At 35.5% G+C, this 20665-nt stretch overlaps 1 protein-coding gene across 1 annotated transcript in view; it reads left to right on the top strand.

Annotated features, from left to right (window-relative positions):
* Positions 1-8341: 8341 nt before the first annotated feature.
* The window catches only part of LOC148945492 (serine/threonine/tyrosine-interacting-like protein 1), a 34678-nt gene continuing 22354 nt past the window's right edge, over positions 8342-20665 (top strand). The window contains exons 1-3 of the mRNA XM_089099061.1: positions 8342-8672; positions 10582-10928; positions 17029-17124. Coding sequence (XP_088955187.1) covers positions 8342-8672; positions 10582-10928; positions 17029-17124 — 774 coding nt within the window. The remainder of the gene's footprint in view (positions 8673-10581; positions 10929-17028; positions 17125-20665) is intronic.

Here is a 20665-nt window from a genome sequence, read left to right as displayed (position 1 = left end):
CCCTCCTACGAGTTCTTGAACAAAAAACCAATCAAGAACATATTCACCACTACAATATAAAGCATCTTCAATATATTCTCGTAAACACTTCCTATTTGGAACTCTGTCAGTTAACACTAAGAACTAAATTAGGTGATCCCATAGCAATTTCAAAGGATTTGGCTGTGACTACATGCCATTTCCATCCCATCGTTCAAATTCAACAAGATATTTAATAAAAAAGTGGTATTCACTTGTCCTGATATTGACTGCTATTTTAATACTCTTGGCCCAAGACAACAGGGCAATGGAATGGACTATTACAAAGGTCGCTCATCAATGTCTAGCTATGGTCTTGGCAGTTGGTTTGCTAAGCTCTCTCGCTCTTCACTACCACTGGCTAGAAAATAACTTGTACCGGCTGCGACATATTTTACATTCTCTACACTATATGATTTAGGCTCTGGTAAAGATATAAAGTACAATGCAACGGAAAATTTTAGATATATTGCGCAAACCCTTAATGAGCAACTAAAACAAAATGGCAAAGGCTTAAAAATGTTTAGAAGCAATGCATCTCTCATCAGTCTCCACTCAGGTTGGAAACGAAAGACATCCCTGTCAAAGAAAAGAAGGAAAAAGCCGACACATAGTGTAAACAGAAGAAGAAGAAGCCCCAGGAAGAGAATTGTTAGATCGAAACAAGATTTCTTCTCTTAAGATGTCCTACCTGCCGCATAAGGATTCTCAATCTTCAATCACCACCTCATTGAATCTATTCAATGCTGAAAATGTTGATATGAGTGTCAAGCATGTATACTATGAACAATTTTATCCTCATCAACCCCACTCCGATAATATACACTTTCAAATTTATTCCAATGAAGACTAACTTATGGACATTTCTTCAACATTTATATATTTACAAATGAAAGTCCGGAAATCCGATAATACAATGCCAATTCGGGCCGATGGAATATCCTATGAAAATTGTATAGTACATAATCTATTTCGTCAAATCAGTGTCTACATCAATGGCACGCTGGTGAGCACAAGCAACAATCTCTCAAATTATACAAGCTATAAGCAATTCATGCTGATGAAACCCAAGTCATACAAGGAATTGAGAGGCACCTCTAATGGATATGAATATATGACTAATACTGATAGTACTGATGCACTTAAAAATGCTACAACTAGTGAATTACATCTAGTTGGAAAAATATATCATGAAATATTTAATATACCCCAATAGTTGCCACCCAATGTTAAAGTAAATATAAAACTGACGCTTGCACCATTCGATTTCAGATTGAGAAAAAAACTTGCTGTCAATTCTGATGCAAGTCTCTCCTTCATTTCAGTCATACTTCATGTACGGAAACAGCAGCTTATGAGTTACGTTTCTTTGGCAGTGGAAAAATTGAGAGCCAATGGAAATAATATTAAACTACTTGTTCCTTATACAGTCAACAATCACCGTCATATTGACATAGGCTCACGAACCTTTACCAATTCATCCTTTATCAATGGCAAAGTTCTATCAACACTTGCTTTAGCATTTGTAAACAGCACTAATGCAATAGAATCATGGACTGATTGCCCACTTAAATTCGAGATTTTTGGACTTTCATCTCTTGTGTGCAAAGTAAACGGCATCCCAATCTACAATCTATCTTTTGATAAATCCTATAGAACATTGTATGAGTTGACCATGCAAACCGTAGATCATCATTAGCAACTATTTGAAAACAGTATAACTGAAGAAACGTTTGCTAAAACCCATGGTGCCCTTGAACTGGATTTGTCTGGCGCACAGGATATGAGTTTAGTACGTACGGGGAGTGTGCGTTTAGAGTGTACATTTGCCGACCCATTGGCTGAGAGTATTGCACTAATCGCACTAAATCAATATGAAACCTATTGGGAAATCACTCCCGAAGGCAGTGTTCTACTAGACTTGGTGCCATGAACACCAGTCAAATAATCAATGTATTTAATATGGACCCCTACATGTCCCAGTACAAATCCTATTGTCTACCCTCGGACTTTCTTGGAAAAATTCAAAGTGTCAACAATACCTTGATTATTGTTAATAGCAGTCCGTCGACTGTGCTGACGGGTCATTGGCTGTGCATCTTTTAAACAATGAAGGCGATTGAATTTTTTGATCCTCTTGGTCTACCCTATACATTCTACACACCCCACATCAGCAACCATATTGAGAGCAGTGGGAAAACTATTATTCAAAATCGGAAGAGGGTGCAGGATCTAACGACTAAAAGCTATGGCTTCCATGCATTACTATATTTTGTGTTCCGATGTCGCGGTTATACTTACAAGCAGTTTCTCGACATTTATAGTGAGAATCCACGTCTAAACAATTGTCTAGCGGAAAATATCCTCTCAGACCTATACAGTAATGATTTCAGTATCCTAAAAGAAAAGTACTTAAAAAATGCTTGTGAATTCGTTTATTAATAAAATGCATATATATATACAACAATGTCTTTAAATCTTCACTTTAGATTTCTTCTTCTTCTATGTATAGGCAACTGTCGTGAACCACTAATGCCGGTAAATCATTTGGATTCACTGTATATTGATCTTGATTGACTGCAAAGTCAGGGTCACATTTTCTACAGTACAATGTAACTTCACTCTTGTCACATCTCTTTGTATAGTCAATGATACTATTTGCATTCATAGTATGAAATTCACGAGTTTCAATCTGTCTATTTGAAGCAATATCACATACAGTGTTGTCAAATGGTGAATCACATTCGGTAACTGCCAAATAAAAATCACTTGGTTTATAGTCATAGTAGGCAGTGTCGTCACAACGATGACGTAGAAACCAAATTGTCCTGTTACCCCAACAGTTGAATCGTAGATCAGATTCCTCATCCCAGAATAATTTAAATCCACGACGATACCAATCTCGTAGAAATAAACTAAAATCACGTATGGGATTCTTTCCAATCATAGCGGTGTAAGTATTCTCCCACTGATCATATTTATCATTATGGCAATTGGAGCACAGGTGTCCTCTAGGGTGAGGGTCACACACCTCCTCAAGACATAAACTACATCCTTTAATTTGTAACGCATTGCCTATATGTAATTTGCATGGATTGAATAATTTGCATTTTTCATTATATTCATCAATAATTGTACAATTCTCACATTGAATCCAACTGCCAAGAGTGTACATGCACAATGGACATGTATAGAACATTTTTTTTGGTTTTCCAATGTCACTTGACTCTCTCACAGCTAAAACGAAACTGATCGTCCCTGCCGACGGATAAATTCAGGGTGGAGGACTGTGGAGAGGAGTAGCTGTGAAGTCACCTCTTTCGAATGACGGGGGAGCCATCTATACTGAATCCATTGGCAATGTTTTCAAAAGTATATCCACGATATGATTCTGCTTTGTTCCAATTAATATATCAATAAAATGACTATAACCATTTGAATCACATTTTAAAAGTTTCATAAAATAGTCCACTGGGGGAAAATCACTCCTCATTATATCGTCAAGTGTTCCTTGACGAGAGAACATCCTGCGTTGAAGAGATAACTCGAAAAAATCATCATTCAAAATCAAATGGTTTTCTATAAACACTGGATTTGCTCTAAGTCTCTCTTTCTCAAATTTATTCATTTTTCAATCCTTTCACTCTGACTGCTGACTCTAGACTGACCCTGATTCGTTAGCCCTAACCAGAAAAGAAAGAGAACATTTTCGATTTCGAACCAATTTTATTGAATAATTACAACAACAATAATACTAAGCATGTACAATTAGCGATACAGTTAATTGTCTTCGATATGTTTCACTAATGCACTTAAAGCACATTGAAGTCTATTCACAGGTGCTATATCAACTTTAGCAGTGAAACATAATTGATCCTCCATTTTAAATTTGCTCAAGGATATCACATATCTTTCATATACTTCATCCCATTCCAGACAAAGCCATGATCCTCTCGTGATTTCCACCGCAATGTTTTCTGCTCTTGCATTATTAACCTCAACTCCACTATCAACTTCTAATAGGGTAAACATTCCACTCATCATCAGCACAAATATATACCCAAATGAGTAAAGTCAAACTGTTCTTCTTCTCACTCCTTTGAATTCTATTCACAGACTAATAAAAACTATAGCAAAAATCCTTTCCTCATACCCTCCGCCGCTAATATGTAAACCGACTCGCTGATTGGCTGAGAAGGGGGATGTATCCGACTCGCTGATTGGCTGAGAAGGAAACACGTGATCTAACTGTTTCCTATTCCTGGAAACTCTTAACATTCGCCTCGAGCATGCACTTACAACAACAACAACAAATGCTGTTTCCTATTTCTGGACACCTTGACATTCGCCTCGAGCATGCACTTGGCCAAAACAACAACAACAAATACTGTTTCCGCCGCTAATATGTAAACCAACTCGCTGATTGGCTGAGAAGGGGGATGTATCCGACTCGCTGATTGGCCGAGAAGGAAACACGTGATCTAACTGTTTCCTATTCCTGGAAACTCTTAACATTCGCCTCGAGCATGCACTTACAACAACAACGACAACAAATGCTGTTTCCTATTTCTGGACACCTTGACATTCACCTCGAGCGTGCACTTGGCCAAAACAACAAATAAATCGACCTTGGAAAAAGAGGTCATTGACCCCATTAACCACGTGGTTCGTCCTGGACCACCTGAGGCCTTTCTACTCACGCCAAAGAGGACCAGGGGTCTTGGAGAAACTAGCTAGTAGTTGTTTTTTGGGATGGGGTCAAGGGGACATGGAATTCCAAGAGTAGATGGGGAATCAAGGTGCTTATTCTGGTTTTCGGGAGGGGTTCGAGGGGCATGGCCCATGGAGTTTCACGGGTCATGATTTGTCACGGGATATTAAGTGCCACGGATAAATGAGCGCAATAGGTTATTATGAGCTACAAGTCATGATGAACCACAGGACTTTGTGTAACACGGGTCACAAAGAGCAACAGCCTATGGAAAGCAATAATCCATGGAGGTGTCATGGAGTATGGAGTACAAAGGGTCAGAGAGATGCCATGGGGGACATTGGAAGATCTATGGTTCATGGGAAGGACCACGAGGGAATGGAGGGACCAAGGACAATGAAGGGGACCATGGGATATGGAATTTTTATTGGGAGGAGGAGGTATCTAGAAGGAGGGGCCACAAAGCGCTTTTGATTTTCTTGTATCTTCTCGAAATTTCATCATTTGCTGCAAAAGGACAGTTCTACAGAAATTTTTCATTATGTTCTTACAATCGTAATAAATTAAAATGGCGAATTAAATGGTCTTGCTTTGTCATCAGTGTTAAAAAATAATTGATGACATATTTGCGAACAATCGAAGAATATTTCCAAAAACTAAGCCCTTTTCAAGGGCTTAGTTCTGCCCTAGGATGGATGATAGACCATCATCAAGAATTGAAATTTATCATTTTTGCAAAACTGTTTAAAATTTATGCCACCTTTGTCTCTTGTAGAGACTATCTATCTTGGTTTGACTTTAATTAGCCATGATTCTCAAGTCTGTCGTCACTTCCAGCAAGTTGATAGTTTAAAGGATTTAAATTCCATCACAAACCGGTTGTAAGAATGTGGCTGTCCAAAGACTTAACCGTGAATATCACTTTTTAACATTTTCAGTTATATATCTTTCCATTGGTGCAGTTTAAATTCTATCTTGGCTCCTTCTATAAATCAGTTTTTTAAATCATGGCAAAACAATGAATATATTGTCTACAACTTGCAGCAAAACCGTGAATGTGGCCATAGAACCCATGTGAAACACCGTGAATGTATTTTCACCAATCAGGAAGCCTCTAAAAATTACGTATTCGTGCATTCACGGTTATTTCATGTGGTATTCGCAACTTTTATCTAGTGATAGCCATGTTGTCCAGAGAAAAGGCATTGTTTGTCTTCCCTAAGAAAAAAATGAGTGAAAAGGTAAGAATGAGACATTTCTAATCGTAAACTTCTAACTTCTATGTAGATTATGTCTTCAATAACACAAGTTTGATTATGCGTACAGTTGCACAGAACTGAAGTAATTCGTCTCCTTAATTTTTGTGACGAAAATTCCCATGTTTTGTTAATTTATCACCAAAACATCACAGCGTACCAACAGTTATTCTATATTTATTCACTGCACCGGCGAAAAGCTGCTGGTGTCATGCTATGTCCAACAGCTGATAACATTGTAATCTTTAGTTTACATTATATAATTAACAGAGGAGAAAATAAAGACAAGATAAATAATGTTCAAGATTAACAGATAAACTCAGCAAGTGCACAGAATAACAACAAGAGCAAAAGAACACAAACATAAATAAAATTAAAATATGCTTGTGGAGCAGATTCTTAGTCAACAAACAGGTCATTTATTAATATTTTTTTTTGTTTTGCTAGGTCTCACTAGTTCTCATATTTCTGTCACTTCTTCCTAGTTCTCATGTTTGCTTTCATGGTAATTGAAGGTTTTGCTCTTTTTTGGCGATTTTTCTTTGGCTTTGTGCTATAAAATGTCATTTCAAAATAGGTGTATCTCTTCCTATGGTTTTATTCAAAAATTGTGCATTAAAATTTCAAGAAGTGGAGCGTCTCTCAATTTCTTATGCTAATTCTAGGTTTTAATAATACTCTTTCCATTACTTTGAAAAGTATTTTTGACAAACAGTTTTTTTTTTATTAATTTAAAATATGTCATGCACAGGCTTTTAGTTAGGTGTTGTGTATTGAAATTTTAAGCAGTAAAACCGAGTCAGGATTTAAATGAGGACAAGGATGTTTTTTTAGGAAGGTGCAAAGAAAAGTATTTCTGAAATGCAATTGGGAAGGGGGTCTCTGTTTGTGTATTTTTCAAAGAAAAATTCCAAAAAGGCTTTTTTAAATTCTAGGGAGACAATTAGACCCCTGGCACTGATAGCCGCCCCCTTATAAGTCAAGAGATTCTTCTTCTTAAAATATTTTGCACTTACTTATCTTCTGCATTGTAATACTGGCTTAGCCGAGAAGTAAAAACAAAAACACTCTCTAGATTGACGGTAAATTACTTCAGCAAGTTCATTTTTATTTCTAAATCATTGTTTATTTACAGAAAGAGAGAGAATACAAGGTAGAACAAATGTAGAGACATATAGAAACGAAATGCTCTGAAGAAGACGACATTCCTTGCAGGAAGTAGGTTAGGATGGAGCTGGGCAATCATTATTCGGTTGGCGAGCTGATGTCTTGCGCTTCAGATAAAAGTTTAAATAGTTCAAGCTTTAACGTTGAACAATCTATTTTACTCCAATTTACTTTTGTAACAACTGTAGAACCATCACGAGCACTCACAACAACTGTAGAACCATCAGCAGCACTTGAGATCGACGAATATGAGCTAAGTCCTGTCTTCACGAATTTGGAGCCTCTGGAATCGTGTCCAGCAAGGCCGTATCCAGGGGGGGGGTTCCCGGTTTGAACCCCCCCCCCCCGAAATTTTTGACCGACTCGAAAATAAGTCAAAAATTAGTAAAGCCTAGGTAAAAATCAGTAAAATTTTTCGGAAACTGAGTCAAAAATTAGTAACCCCCCCCCCCCAAAAAAAGTCAAAAATTAGTAAAAACCCCCCTGAACAAAAATCCTGGATACGGCCCTGGTGTCCAGAATACTCTGCTGAGACTAAAACTTATCCCATTAATGATGTAAGTGTTTTTATTCTAGATTTGGACCCCAATTTGCCCCAATCACTGGAAACATCTATCAACTCAGTTGGAGGCCACTTTCTCGACAGAACATCCGACTCAAATGCTGAAACAGTAAATTTTAACACGTCGATATTGGATCTCCACACCTCTGAAATTGAGCCTCAGTCAATGTTAGCTGTAGAAGCTGAAACTAGCGTTGTAGTTTCAGCTAATTAGAAACAGAGGAGAAAAGAGCTGTTTCTTCTTATGGAATTCATCTATGAAATACCGAATAGAAGGTAAACTGGTGACACACACGTGGAAGAAGCAGATCAAAGGAAAAAAATAAAATAAATTACTTTTTAAAGTCTCTGAAAGTTGACTTTTCAAGAGAAATTGTATGCCAAAAAATGTTCCTGGGTATGCTTGGGTACGAAAATTACTCAGTGGTGCACGAGCTGCATAAGGCTATAGAGAAAGCTGAAAAAGAAGACAGGTTTCTGACTGAGTAACGTGGTGGGAACCACTACATCAATATAAAAGAAGAAATTAAACATCAAATAAGCAGTTTTCACCCAACCCCGTGTCACTACAGAAGATACAGTCCACCGAATAGGCTTTATCTTGATCGCTTTCTTGCAGTCAATACTATGTACAGAGATTTCCGCAAGAAATTTCCCCTTGTAAAAACCTCAGTTGAAGCATATCAGAAGGTAATTTTGTCAATGAACATATCTTTGAAAAAGCCAACATCTGATATTTGTGACATCCTCTTGAACCATGACAACAAAGCTTTGAATGGTGACATTATAGATATTGAAACCTTGATGTGGGAAAGGCATAAATCAAAATCAAGAGCGGCTAAAGTTCTCTATAGTGAAGGAAAATATTTTTTGCATCTACACACAAAAGTTTTTGCTCCTGCCAATTATTCTACAGATAAAGGAGTGCTGTTTCACAAGTCGAATCGTTGTCTTCAACGTTAGGTTTTGCCCTGTGAATCCAAAACTGAATGAAAACTCTGTTTGCGTGCAAGAAGACGTTCAGAAACTTGGCCGTTCTTTGGCAAGAAGACTTTCAGAAACTTGACGCCGCCAAGGTAGCAAGAGCATTCGTCAAGCTCATTGAAAACTTCCTGGGCGTTAAATTTTTTTAGTTCTGGGCTGACAACTGCTCAGCTCAGATTAGAAAGTGGAGTATTTTCACATCTCTTGCTTTACTTGTGAATGATTATAGCCACCTGGATCTGAAGGAAACTTGTTTCATGTTTCTTACTAAAGGCCATCACCAGGCTGCTAATGGTCTTCACGGCAATATTGCAAAGAAAATCTCTGGGGTTAGGCAGATATATGATTTGGAATGTCTTTGCACGGTTATCATAGAGTCACAAAGCAAGCCGGTAGAGGTATTGCCAACGCAAATTGAAGATTTCTAAATGTGGAAAAGTGAAAAAAAACGGGTAAGCTCACGTTCAAAATAACTGATGCAGTGGAAGTTAAATTGGTCAGAGGGTATGTTTTGCTTTTTTACAAACTAGATTTCGGCGAAGACTCTTACACCAAGTGTGTTTTCTTAAAGAAAAGTGCCAAGAAAAAAGAGCCTTTATCTGAATGTAGAAGCACAAACAGAGGCATTACAGAGGCGAAAAGAAGAAAATCGTGGAAACTCTTTTGCCGTATACTCCACTTGAAAAGGGACATTTCTTGGATTTCCTTCTGGTTAGTGTTGGCGTCCGGGATTTAGCACACGAAGACAGTTATGACGATGGACTGGACTCAGCGATATACCAGTGAAAGCTTGGCGTACCATTTAATTTGTGTACTTTCTTAACCATTTTACTTTAAGTAAATTTTACATTATAATCTTCATTTTCAAATCAACTAGTTCTTAACTTCTATGCTAAAATAATAAAACATTCACGGTTTTGTCATAGCTTCCCAAGGCAAAACCGGGAATGTTACGTTTCCTCTGCTACATTTATGGTTTTACACCGTCTTTCTCTGAAATTCCAAGACCAAACCGTTAATATGATTCTATTTTTTCTCAGTAACTCAGTGTATGAGTAAATTATCAAAGTAAAAATAAAATAGAGAAATCAGGCTTAAAATTACCAACCTCGTGGTATAGTTTTTTCCTACAAATCAACTTAGAAGAAAACATGGAGCGATTCTTATTTTTTGAAACTTCAAAACCATTTTTGAAAAGTACGAAAAAGCCACATTCACGGCTGTTTCTTAGGACAGCTGAATGGTTTTACTGCGTCATCTGTGTTAATAGAAATCAGTGACACATTTGCAAACAATCAAAGGGCATGTGCAAAAACACTATGTCCTTGTCAAGGTCTTAATTAATTCAGTTGTAACAAAGGATTTAATCTCTTTATCCCTTTAAAAACTTCAGAAGGCAAAGTATTTAAAGAATAAAAATTAAAAAACACGAAAGAATCCAAAATCAAAAGCGAATAGAAAGAAATAGTCAAACCGATGTAAACAATGACTTATACATGTAAAAGCCATCTGCAAAACAAAGCAAAAAATCTAAAAAAAAAATAACGGAATTGTACAGTAGCCACTTAGTGTATAAGCCTGTAATTTTGTACTTTCTTTTGGTTTTAGATTTATTCTTTTTTTTTTAAATAGTACCGATTTCAACCCGTGTACCCGTAAATTGAATCATCTGTGTAAAAAAAAAAAACAGAAAAACAAGAGTGACGGCTTGCCGAATGCATTTATAGTTTGGACCATATATTTGTATATTAGAGGGGTTGGGGGTAAGGTACAGCGAGACTGGTGGCAATAATGGTTCTGCATATTATGAATTACGAATTGTTTTCTTAATATGTTTGCTTCTCAAGGACAACTAATTTGGCTTATACCACTTTTTCTTACAGCTTCTTACGAAGAACTGAAAGGTCTAAAATTGGCACTCCTTCCCATCGATGACGAGTTTGACAACAAACCAGGTCTCATATCTGCTCGTCAATTCCATAATATTTTTTACGATGGCTTCTATGCACCATATATGACAAATCAGGACTACCTACTTATAATCGACTGTCGCGATGAAACCACATTTCTGGATCAGCATGTACTCACTGCTAGATGGCATGGGCTTATATCTGCAGATGAAATAACTACTGCCCTTACAAGACATATGCATATTGTTCTGTATGATGAAGATGGCTCAGGCATAGATGAGGATCAATCACCCATTAACAAGCTTTTTGACAAACTGCAGGTAACTGTTCCTTAAAATACACAAGCAGAGGCTTCTGTTAAGGCAGGGACAGGGGGCAACCGGGCCTTATTTTTTGAAAACTACTTTTTAATATTAAAAAAATTCACCCTCTTTGGCTTTAAAAATACTTTTTTTCTAAATTTACACTATGAAACAAAAATATCTCCCCTACCCTAAAGGGGGTGGTGTATCATTTGCTTAATGATATTTTTTCGTTGCATCTTCGGGAAAATAGTTCCTCCCTCCCCCCTCCATATTTTGGAAATTGGCAGTACTGTACAAATAGTTTGACTTTCGAACGATTTAAAATTAAAAATTTGTTTCAAATGAAAGCAAAGAGCGACATTAAAACCTAGTAAAAAAAAAAAAATCAAAAATCATTTTGTATATAAGGAGGGCTGTCCCTCCCTTTTCAGTTACCAACCCTTTGCAATAAAGTTGAAGCAGTGATTTGCCGTCATCCTTTTATGAATACAACACATTATAGCTGGTATCTAATAAAAAATTACTGATTAGCTGAGTATCTCTAGCGAAATTCGAGCTAAAATTACATTAACTTAAACAATTTCCAATACTTGTGAAAATGTGAATATTCTCGATGCATTTTGATAGAAGCAATTACACTTTTTGTCACATTGCTCTTGTGTTAGACAATTTGTTTATGAAGTAGCCTATGGGGAAAGGACTTTGTCTTAAAATTAAAATACATGCAGCAATAGCTATAGGCCTCTATCCATATAAATGAAAATTTCTTTTATTTGTAATGTTACTTATATTTTAACTCATTTTTTCATATGTCCAATTTCTGTCCACTTCAATGCATATTTGGGATTAAATTAAATATAAGTTTAATGGGGCTGCAACCTTTTGTTCTTTAATCTATATTTTAAGCGTCGCTAAGTAATACTTCTAGCAAAAGAGACCATGTCGGTGTATTTGTTGTCAAAATGGAATGTAATTTTCCTTTGGGACGGGTAATTAGTACACAACACAGAAAATTGGTAAATATGGATGAAAAAATTAGAATTCTTAAATTTGGACTGTAATAGATGACCCATACACTTTAAGATATGCCAATTTTAAAGATTTTCATTCATAGAGGGACTTTTATACAAGTCAGAATCTTGTTTTGATATATTATGAAAATAGTGTAGTCAGAGTTTTTCCATTTCTTGCAGTTTTTACACAGCATGAATATTTATAAAAAAAAAATATTTCTATCTGATTTTAGGTGACCTCATTTGTCTTAAAGCTTAATAAACCTATTATCTAATGACTCAGGGGGCGTCATTGAAGCCTCTTCACTTATCCTGAAGGTTGCTGTAGCTTCAACCTTTTCCCAATCTAGTGCTACTGAAGTTTCAGCTGTCCTATGATCTTGGTAATAAGCAGGCCATAAGGTTTTTTTTCCAGATGGTCTCGTCTTTTTCAGCTATCTTATATCTGGTCATACGGCGGCTTTGGTGTATATGATTGACGTGTCCCAAATATGTCCACCTTTTATTGCATTAATTGCCACCAGTAAGTCCTTTTTTTTCGTAGAAATTTTCTATCACTCATATTCACTGTGCCATGACGGTTTTAAAAAGTAACATTCCTAGAGCACAAGAAAATTTAGTTTCTACAAACTCTTTTATGCAACTCTAGTAAGTGGCTTTGTGATTACTAAACTTAGAACTGTGTTAGCTCTATTAAATAGAGTCAATTAATAAAGATTTAGGGACGTGGGACCAGAAACGTGTTTTTCATAATCTAGGGACCTTGTTTTTTATATTGTCAATGAAGATTCAAATATGTTCATTTTCAATGAAAACATCAAAAAATATAATATCTAAGATTTACAAGGAAGGAGGGGGTGCAAAAATTTTGCTGAGCATCCACTCTCTGACTGATCCCCTTAAGTATCAGCTTAGGGCTTAAGCTGATGCCCTTGTGTCACTTCACTACCACTGGCTGCAGCATTTTCATCAATTCAAAAAGTTAAATGTGACAGTTCGACTTTGCAACTTGGTCGAGTCTCATGATTTTTGCAATAATTCGCTGTTATTTTGCGTAAATCAACTATTTTAACTGCAATATCTCTTTTACTCCCCAGAAAACTAATAAAAGTTTTTGGCGGAGTTGCTTCTTATCCCTCATGGACAAACTCTCCTTCTTCGATTCATTCTTTCACATAAGTGAATGAAAAAGAGTCTGTTAAAGTATTACTTCATAAAAGACAGGTGACTAAGATTGAAAAATATATAAAAAGGAAATGAAGGACGTGATATATGGGCGTATGGAAGGGGGGCTACTGCCCCCCACCCTAGAACTTCAAATTTACACTAGATATGGCTGAAAAAGCAGATGGTTGAAAAAGCAGAAGGTTGAAAAAGCAGTTGAAAAAAGGTAGATTGCTAAATAAGCAGTTGATAAAAGGTAGATGGTTGAAAAAGTTGGAAATAAACAGCCAAAATGACTTGATAACTTCAATTCAAGAAGGAATAAAATTCAAACAAGAAGCAATTATCCATAACGTATTGGAAAGATTTAGCTCTAATCTAAGAAGATTAATGCTAAAGCTTATTGATGATTTTGGTGATTACTTATTAATAAAGATTTCATAGGCATGATAGAACCTGCTGGCAATGTAAGGTTTATTGAACTGACAATATAACCTCAGCTTCCACCCCCCCACCCTTCATCACAGAATCGGCTGCCCCCCCTAGACAATATGCTACGTACGCCCATGATGTGATATTGATCTATCCTACAAACAACTACTTCAAAATCATCCAAGATTATGGTTCTTATCTCTTTTCGATAAATTTGAAATCTATAAAAAAGCTTACTTTATTGAATACACAATTCATTTATCTCCTCTTCTGTTGCGCCAACGGAGACTTGTCTAGAGTTATATACTAATGGGATGGTAATAAAAAAAAATAGAGTTTAGAAAATTTATCTAATAAAATCATTGCCTAACAAATAGAGAAACTTTTAAGAGAAATCAAAATCGAAAATAAATACAATTGAACCGTTAAAAAGGAAGACTTGGATCTAGGAATTGAATACGAAATTAAAGTAATGAAATGTGAAAAAATTAAATATGGAAATAAACTCGTTATTGCTATTAACTTTAAAGGTGAAGGGATTGATATCTTTGGACCAAAACGATTTTATTCTACAGTAGCTGATTTTGAAAAGAAACTTAAAAAATTAGATAAAGGTATGATTTCGAATTTTATTGAAAGAAAAGGGATAGATAATAATAGTTATCTAAATATTGATATCGAACTATACATTAAATATTAAATCATATTAAATTATAGTATTTTATCAGTAGTATGCATAAAGTATTGAATATAAGTAATGTATACACCAATTTCTTACTTCGCAAGACCTGTTTTGATCTTAAAGCTCATGATGGAAAATTGTAAAAATGTCGGAAATATTCATTTAAAAAAGGTGTGAATTAAATTGAAAATGGGCTAAATTGGATTGATTGGGCTAAATTGGGCTAAATTGATGTTGCCTAGAGCCCGTGTTTTCTATACTACTAACTTGGTATATTAGAAGGTAGAAGTTAGAAGCAGTTAGTGGAGAGAAGCACCTAGGATATATAATTAATAATGATCTGAACTTTCATTCCTGCACGCAAGCAATGGTAGATAAAGCTAATAAAGCTCTTGGGCTTATTAATAGTACATTCAAAATACACCTAGATCTTGAACAAATCGTAACAAAGGGATTTTGATACCATTGGCTATAGAAAAAAGAAGATATTAACATATCGAGAATCACCAGAGCCACCCTGAGGTGAAATGGGTGAAATTTGTCCTTAAAGTCAGGGGAGGGGGCAAAAGGCTAAAAAGTTTATTTCGTGATAATACATAAAAAGGAATGTTCTCTAAGGGGTGAATAAGGTCGTAGAAAGCAAAAATGATGGTAAAAATGGTCCATCACCAGTACTACAGGGATATTTTTGTAAATTCCCCCTTAGAGTTTGAAGTGGGAGGGGTTAAGTCCAAAAATCAATGAAATATCCTGTTTTAGTGAACAAGGAGTCCTTTCTACGGTTTTCTTGATCGTAGAAAACGAAAAAGGAAAAGAAAAATACTTATAGCGTGCAAAACACCCACAATTACAATATTACAAAATATAATTTACAAGGACTTCTGTAGAAACGACAACCTTTTGCTGATACCTTAAGTGGAGAAAAGTCTCTTTTAAGATTAAATTGACGGAACTTAAGCGATTTCACGATTTCAAGAATTTCTTTCAGGCCAGATCCTTGCATTACGTGGCCTATTTATCCAAGAAATCTGATGAGAAGATGCAATCCTCATAGTTTCAAGACAGTCTTTTTCAGTGTACTTTCTGGTTTTTACTTTCTGGCTCATCCCTCAGAGTTCTTTCAAGCTCATATCTCAGGGATTCTTGCAGCTTTTTTCACATACCTTGTGCTATATGGTTCAAACCCATGTTTCATTTTAGCAAATAGGTCACTGATAGCTAGTTGCTCTTCGTCATTTTCCTGGAAGCATTCCAACACCTTACACCTTACACGCACACTTGCCGCAAATCATTGCCTTGATTCTAAAATAGGACTTAGAATCAAGAATATTCAAGGTTTTAGCCAAGGCTTGATCGACAGAATTTTAATGTGTGTACATCTCTTTTAGATCACATCGTGCGAAATTATTCAGGAGGCTAGTAAATAGACATCAGCAGTAATGGCTGGTGTAATTTAAAAGGTGAAGGACTAATTACTGAGTTCAGTTGAGACATCGAGCTGGTGATACATATTAAATTTATTCGAGGGTATTTTCATGTTCTATTTCCATTCTTCTTATGATACCAATAGTTTCTGGTTTTTTCGTTTTTTTCAGTCACTCATTAGCATAAGTGTCAGTTCTTACAGGTTCCAAGTCCTTTTTCCCTTGTTTGTCATCTACGACCAAGAAATCCCTATAAAATACACCCTACTTGCTAAAATAGGACTTGTCATTACTGTTTGGAGATAAAACCTCCTACTTCAAACACTAAAGAGGAATTTCCCAAAATGTTCCTTTTATACTGGTGATGGACCATTTTTACATTCATTTCCTTAATCTACGACGCCGTAGGTCGTAGGTTAAGGGTGTATTTGATCCATTTCGCCTAGGAGTAGGGATGCCAATTTTGGATAGTAAATGAGTTTTTTCTATCGAATGGTATAAAAATAACTCTTTTGGCAATTTGTTCAAAGTCTATCCCATTTTGTCGTATCTTCATCGTACTATAAGGGCATATTTATCACAAAAAAACCGTGCGCGGTAAATAAACTGTATAAAGTCTTTGTCCATCTTCGTCTTGAGTTTGGAATGGCAGTAGCACTCCCGCAATTCAAAATAGATGCTAGAGCTGTAGAGAGTTACAGAGAGGTGCAATATGAGTTTTCACCACCCTTTCTGCCAAAGCAAAAAACTCTGTCTGCCCTGGTCTCGAAGAAGAGGATGACAAAGCTTTTTTGGTGTCGGCATTGTGACTCGGTAGAAAAGACGATCCAGGCAGCCACTCTAGACTCATTCAAACTAGAATCAAACATCAGCTCAAGTTGACACACCACCATTAGCAAGACATCTATAGGCGGGCATCATCACTTTCTTAGAAACAATTTTGACTAAAGGTAAGATAAAAGCACAAGAACATTTGTTTGTAAAACCTTGGGATATCCAATACCTAAAGCTTTCCAGCAGTTTAAAGGGTTTTAACTAAACAACCACATTTCTTTTTAATCACTCATGTCTCACATGTGTAAGTTTGTTAGATTTTGGTATCATAATGATGGTTAACATGATGATGATGATGGTGTTAGAATCTGTGCTGATGACGGTGATCATGGTGGAACAAATTCTGGTAAAACTAGTGATAAAACTGATGGCTTTGGTGGTCAAGATGATATTCTTGGTAATGACAATAATTATCACGCTGATAAAGATGATGCCCGATGATGATATATTTAGTTGATGTTTCAGATGGGGGTAGGTTTTATTATATTACAGGTCATTCAGTATTGAATTGTTTGAATCATTTTATCTGATAAAATTAAGCTTACAAATCTAAATTTTCTTATTAGATCCTTAAATTAGACCCTGTTTGTCTCATCGGTGGAATAGCTGATATTGCAAGAAGAGCCCCTCATATGTTAACTGGTCAATCAATCATTTTACAGGTATGATCCAATATTTTACATTAAACCTTCTTCTTCCCAGTTGCAGCTAACTGTTTAATATTTATACTTTTTTCACAAACGAACTGCCATCCATCTCCACTTTTGTGAGTTATCTTTATCCCAATATTGTTGCACTATCAAGCTTTTGATGGTGTGGGGTTATTATGGAGATTCAATTATTACTTGCTGAATGGAGGGCTATTTCTTTGACCAACAAAATCATCAGGATTTAGACCATTTACCACTATCGTTCTATGTGTCTATGGACTTTCAGTCAGACGTATCTTCAGAATCTAGCATATATAAGTGGTATATATATATATATATATATATATATATATATATATATATATAGTGTGTGTGTGTGTGTGTGTGATGTGATGTGATGATGTGTGTGTGTGTGTGTGTGTGTGTGTGTGTGTGTGTGTGTGTGTGTGTGTGTGTGTGTGTGTGTGTGTGTGTGTGTGTGTGTGTGTGTGTGTGTGTGTGTGTGTGTGTGTGTGTGTGTGTGTGTGTGTGTGTGTGTGTGTGTGTGTGTGTGTGTGTGTGTGTGTGTGTGTGTGTGTGTGTGTGTGTGTGTGTGTGTGTGTGTGTGTGTGTGTGTATATACATACTTGTGTATGTATGTATGCATGTATTTTTTTCGAAAAAGGCTCCATATTTTTCGAAAAAATTGGCAGCTTGGGATATTTTGGCCTAAGAAAGATCTAGATAGGTAAGAAGTTTGGGAAAATTCGTTAAGAGTCTTAATTAAATAAAAATATATGTGAGTGACGTCATTTTTATATACATAGGCATGGCAAGGACATTGTCACGCTTGTCACACTTATGTGGAAAAATTTTCATGTATGGAGAAGCTTATATTAAATTGCTTAAAAAGCGAAAAACTGGTAATTGCAAAATATGTTTAATGGTAATTGCAAAAATAGTAATTGCAAAAAAAATTAAAAGGGACTACAACAATTCAAAAAAAGAAAACAAAAAGTTTAAATCTTAATAGAAATCGAAATCAGACTTGCGGTAATAATCAAATATTTTTAAATAGAATTTAGTATGAAAAGACATTAAATTGCGTAAAGAGCAAAAAACTGGTAATGGCAAAAATATGTGCATATACTTTAACAAGGGATCAAAACAATTCAATAAGATTAAAAAGAAAACCAAAAGTTTGAAGCTTAGTAGAAATCGTTCTTAAAAAAAACATCATTACCGAATTTCTTTTCTTACAAGTATAAGCAATGTCTTTTTAAGACATGAAAAAAGTTGAAAAGTTTTTTAGTTCAGTTCAGAATCACTAAAATTATTATATAAACTGCAAAAATATTTACGGTGCCTGAGCAATAATCTTAATATTTGAATTCTAACCAGAAAAATACCTAAAAATTTTAAAATTAGTTTGTTTTTTTGTTAGATAGAATCCACTTGCTACATGATTAATCTTACAGGTTGGAACGCAACCAGTTATATAATGTCAGTAGGAAGGCCCAAAATAAAAAATTTCAATTATTACTAATGACGATTGAATATATTGACAAGGTATTACAACAATTGAATAACCGTAAAAAAGAAAACCAAAAGTTTCAAGCTTAGTACATATCGTTGTTATAAATTGGACTAGCTTCAATAGTCAAATATATTTGTAAAGACTGCAGTACGAAAAGGCATTGAATTGCAAAAAGAGCAAGAAATAGTAATTGCTAAAATATTTGTATATATTTTAACAAGGGATTTCAACAATTAAAAAACCTTAAAACAGGAATACCAAAAGTTTGAAGCTTAGTACATAACGTTGTTAGAAATCGGACTAGCTTCAATAATCAAATATATTTTAGGAGACGCAGTATGAAAAGACATTAAATTGCTTAAAGAGCAAAAGACTGGTAATTGCAAAAATATTTCTATATATTTTAACAAATTAAAACAATTATAACAATTCAAAAACCTAAAAGAAGAAAACCAAAAGTTGGAAACTTAGTAGAAAATGTTGTTATAAATTGGACTTGCTTTTATAATCAAATATCTTAGAAAAGATACAGTATGAAAAGACATTAAGTTCCGTAAAGAGCAAAAAACTGGTGGTTACAAAAATATTTTTATATATTTTAACAAGGGATTACAACAATTCTTAAACCTTAAAACAAGAATACCAAAAGTTTGAAGCTTAGTTTAGTACATATCGTTGTTAGAAATCAGAATAGCTTCAATAATCAAATATATTTTAAGAGACGCTGTATTAAAAGACATTAAATTGCTTAAAGAGCAAAAAACTGGTAATTGCAAAAATATTTCTATATATTTTAACAAGGGATTAAAGCAATTCAAAAACCTTAAAAAAGAAAACCAAAAGTTTGAAGCTTAGTAGAAAACGTTGTTAAAAATTGGATTTGCTTTTATAATCAAATATATTTGAAAAAACACAGTATGAAAAAGTTCCGTAAAGAGCAAAAAACTGATAGTTGCAAAAATATTTGTATATATTTTAACAAGGGATTACAACAATTCAGAAACCTTAAAAAAGAAAACCAAAAGCTTGAAGCTTAGTAGATATCGTTGTTAGATATCCGACTAGGAGACCCCTTTCCTCAAACCCATCCGATAAGAACTTTAAGATAGCCATTTTCTTAAAAATAGTTCAAAGACCACATAACGAATATTCCAGGGTGGACACAGCCCTCCAGGGCCCGAGGGAAGGTCTTTTAAGTTGTGCCCCTGGGGAATATATGGTTCTTATGGAAGGGATGCTCGTAAAAACTTCATAGAAGGCTCATTTGATTGGAAATTGAAAGTTTTAGTTCAGTTTTTGACAGTCAAAAGAGATTGTACGGAAAATAGCCCCCCCCCACACCCTTTTTCCCCAAATGCATCCGATAAAGATTTTGAGATAGCCATTAAGTTAAAAATTGTTCAAAAGTCAGATAACAAAAACTCATGTGTCGACACAACCCCCCTGGGCCCAGGGGCGGGCGTTGTAAGTAATGTCCTGGGGAATATATGGTTCTTATGAAAGGAATGCTCATATAAACTTTAGAGAGGGCTTATTTGATTGGAAATTGAAAGTTGTAGTTCACTTTTTGAGAGTCAAAAGAGATCTGAGGGCAACTAGCCTCCCACCACACACCCTTTTTTCCCCTAACCCATCCGATACAAATTTTGAGATAGCCATTTTTTTTAAATAGTTCAAAGAGCAAATAACAAAAACTTCGGCGTCGACAAAACCCCCCAGGGCCCGGGGGCAGGCATTGAAAGCTATGTCTTGGGGCCGTATATGGTCCTTATGAAAGAGATGCTCATGTAAACTTTAGAGAGGTCTCATTTGAATGGAAATTAAAAGTTCTAGTTCATTTTCTCAGAGTAAAAGAAGAACAGAAGGCAACTAACCCCTCCCACCCTCCACGCCTTTGGGTTTATCGGATGATAAACCCATCCGATAAAAATATGAGTTGACCATTTTGCTAAAAATAGTTCAAACATCAGATATTAAAACTCCAGGGCCGACACAACCCCCCAGGGCCCAGGGACAGGGGTTGTAAGTTATACTTTG

This window comes from Artemia sp. Qi Xiang Cuo, chromosome 13, assembly GCF_049724085.1.
Source record: "Artemia sp. Qi Xiang Cuo chromosome 13, ASM4972408v1, whole genome shotgun sequence".
NCBI lineage: Eukaryota > Metazoa > Arthropoda > Branchiopoda > Anostraca > Artemiidae > Artemia > Artemia sp. Qi Xiang Cuo.
Note: the sequence above shows the minus strand (reverse complement) of the source record. Positions and strands in the feature narration are given on the sequence as shown.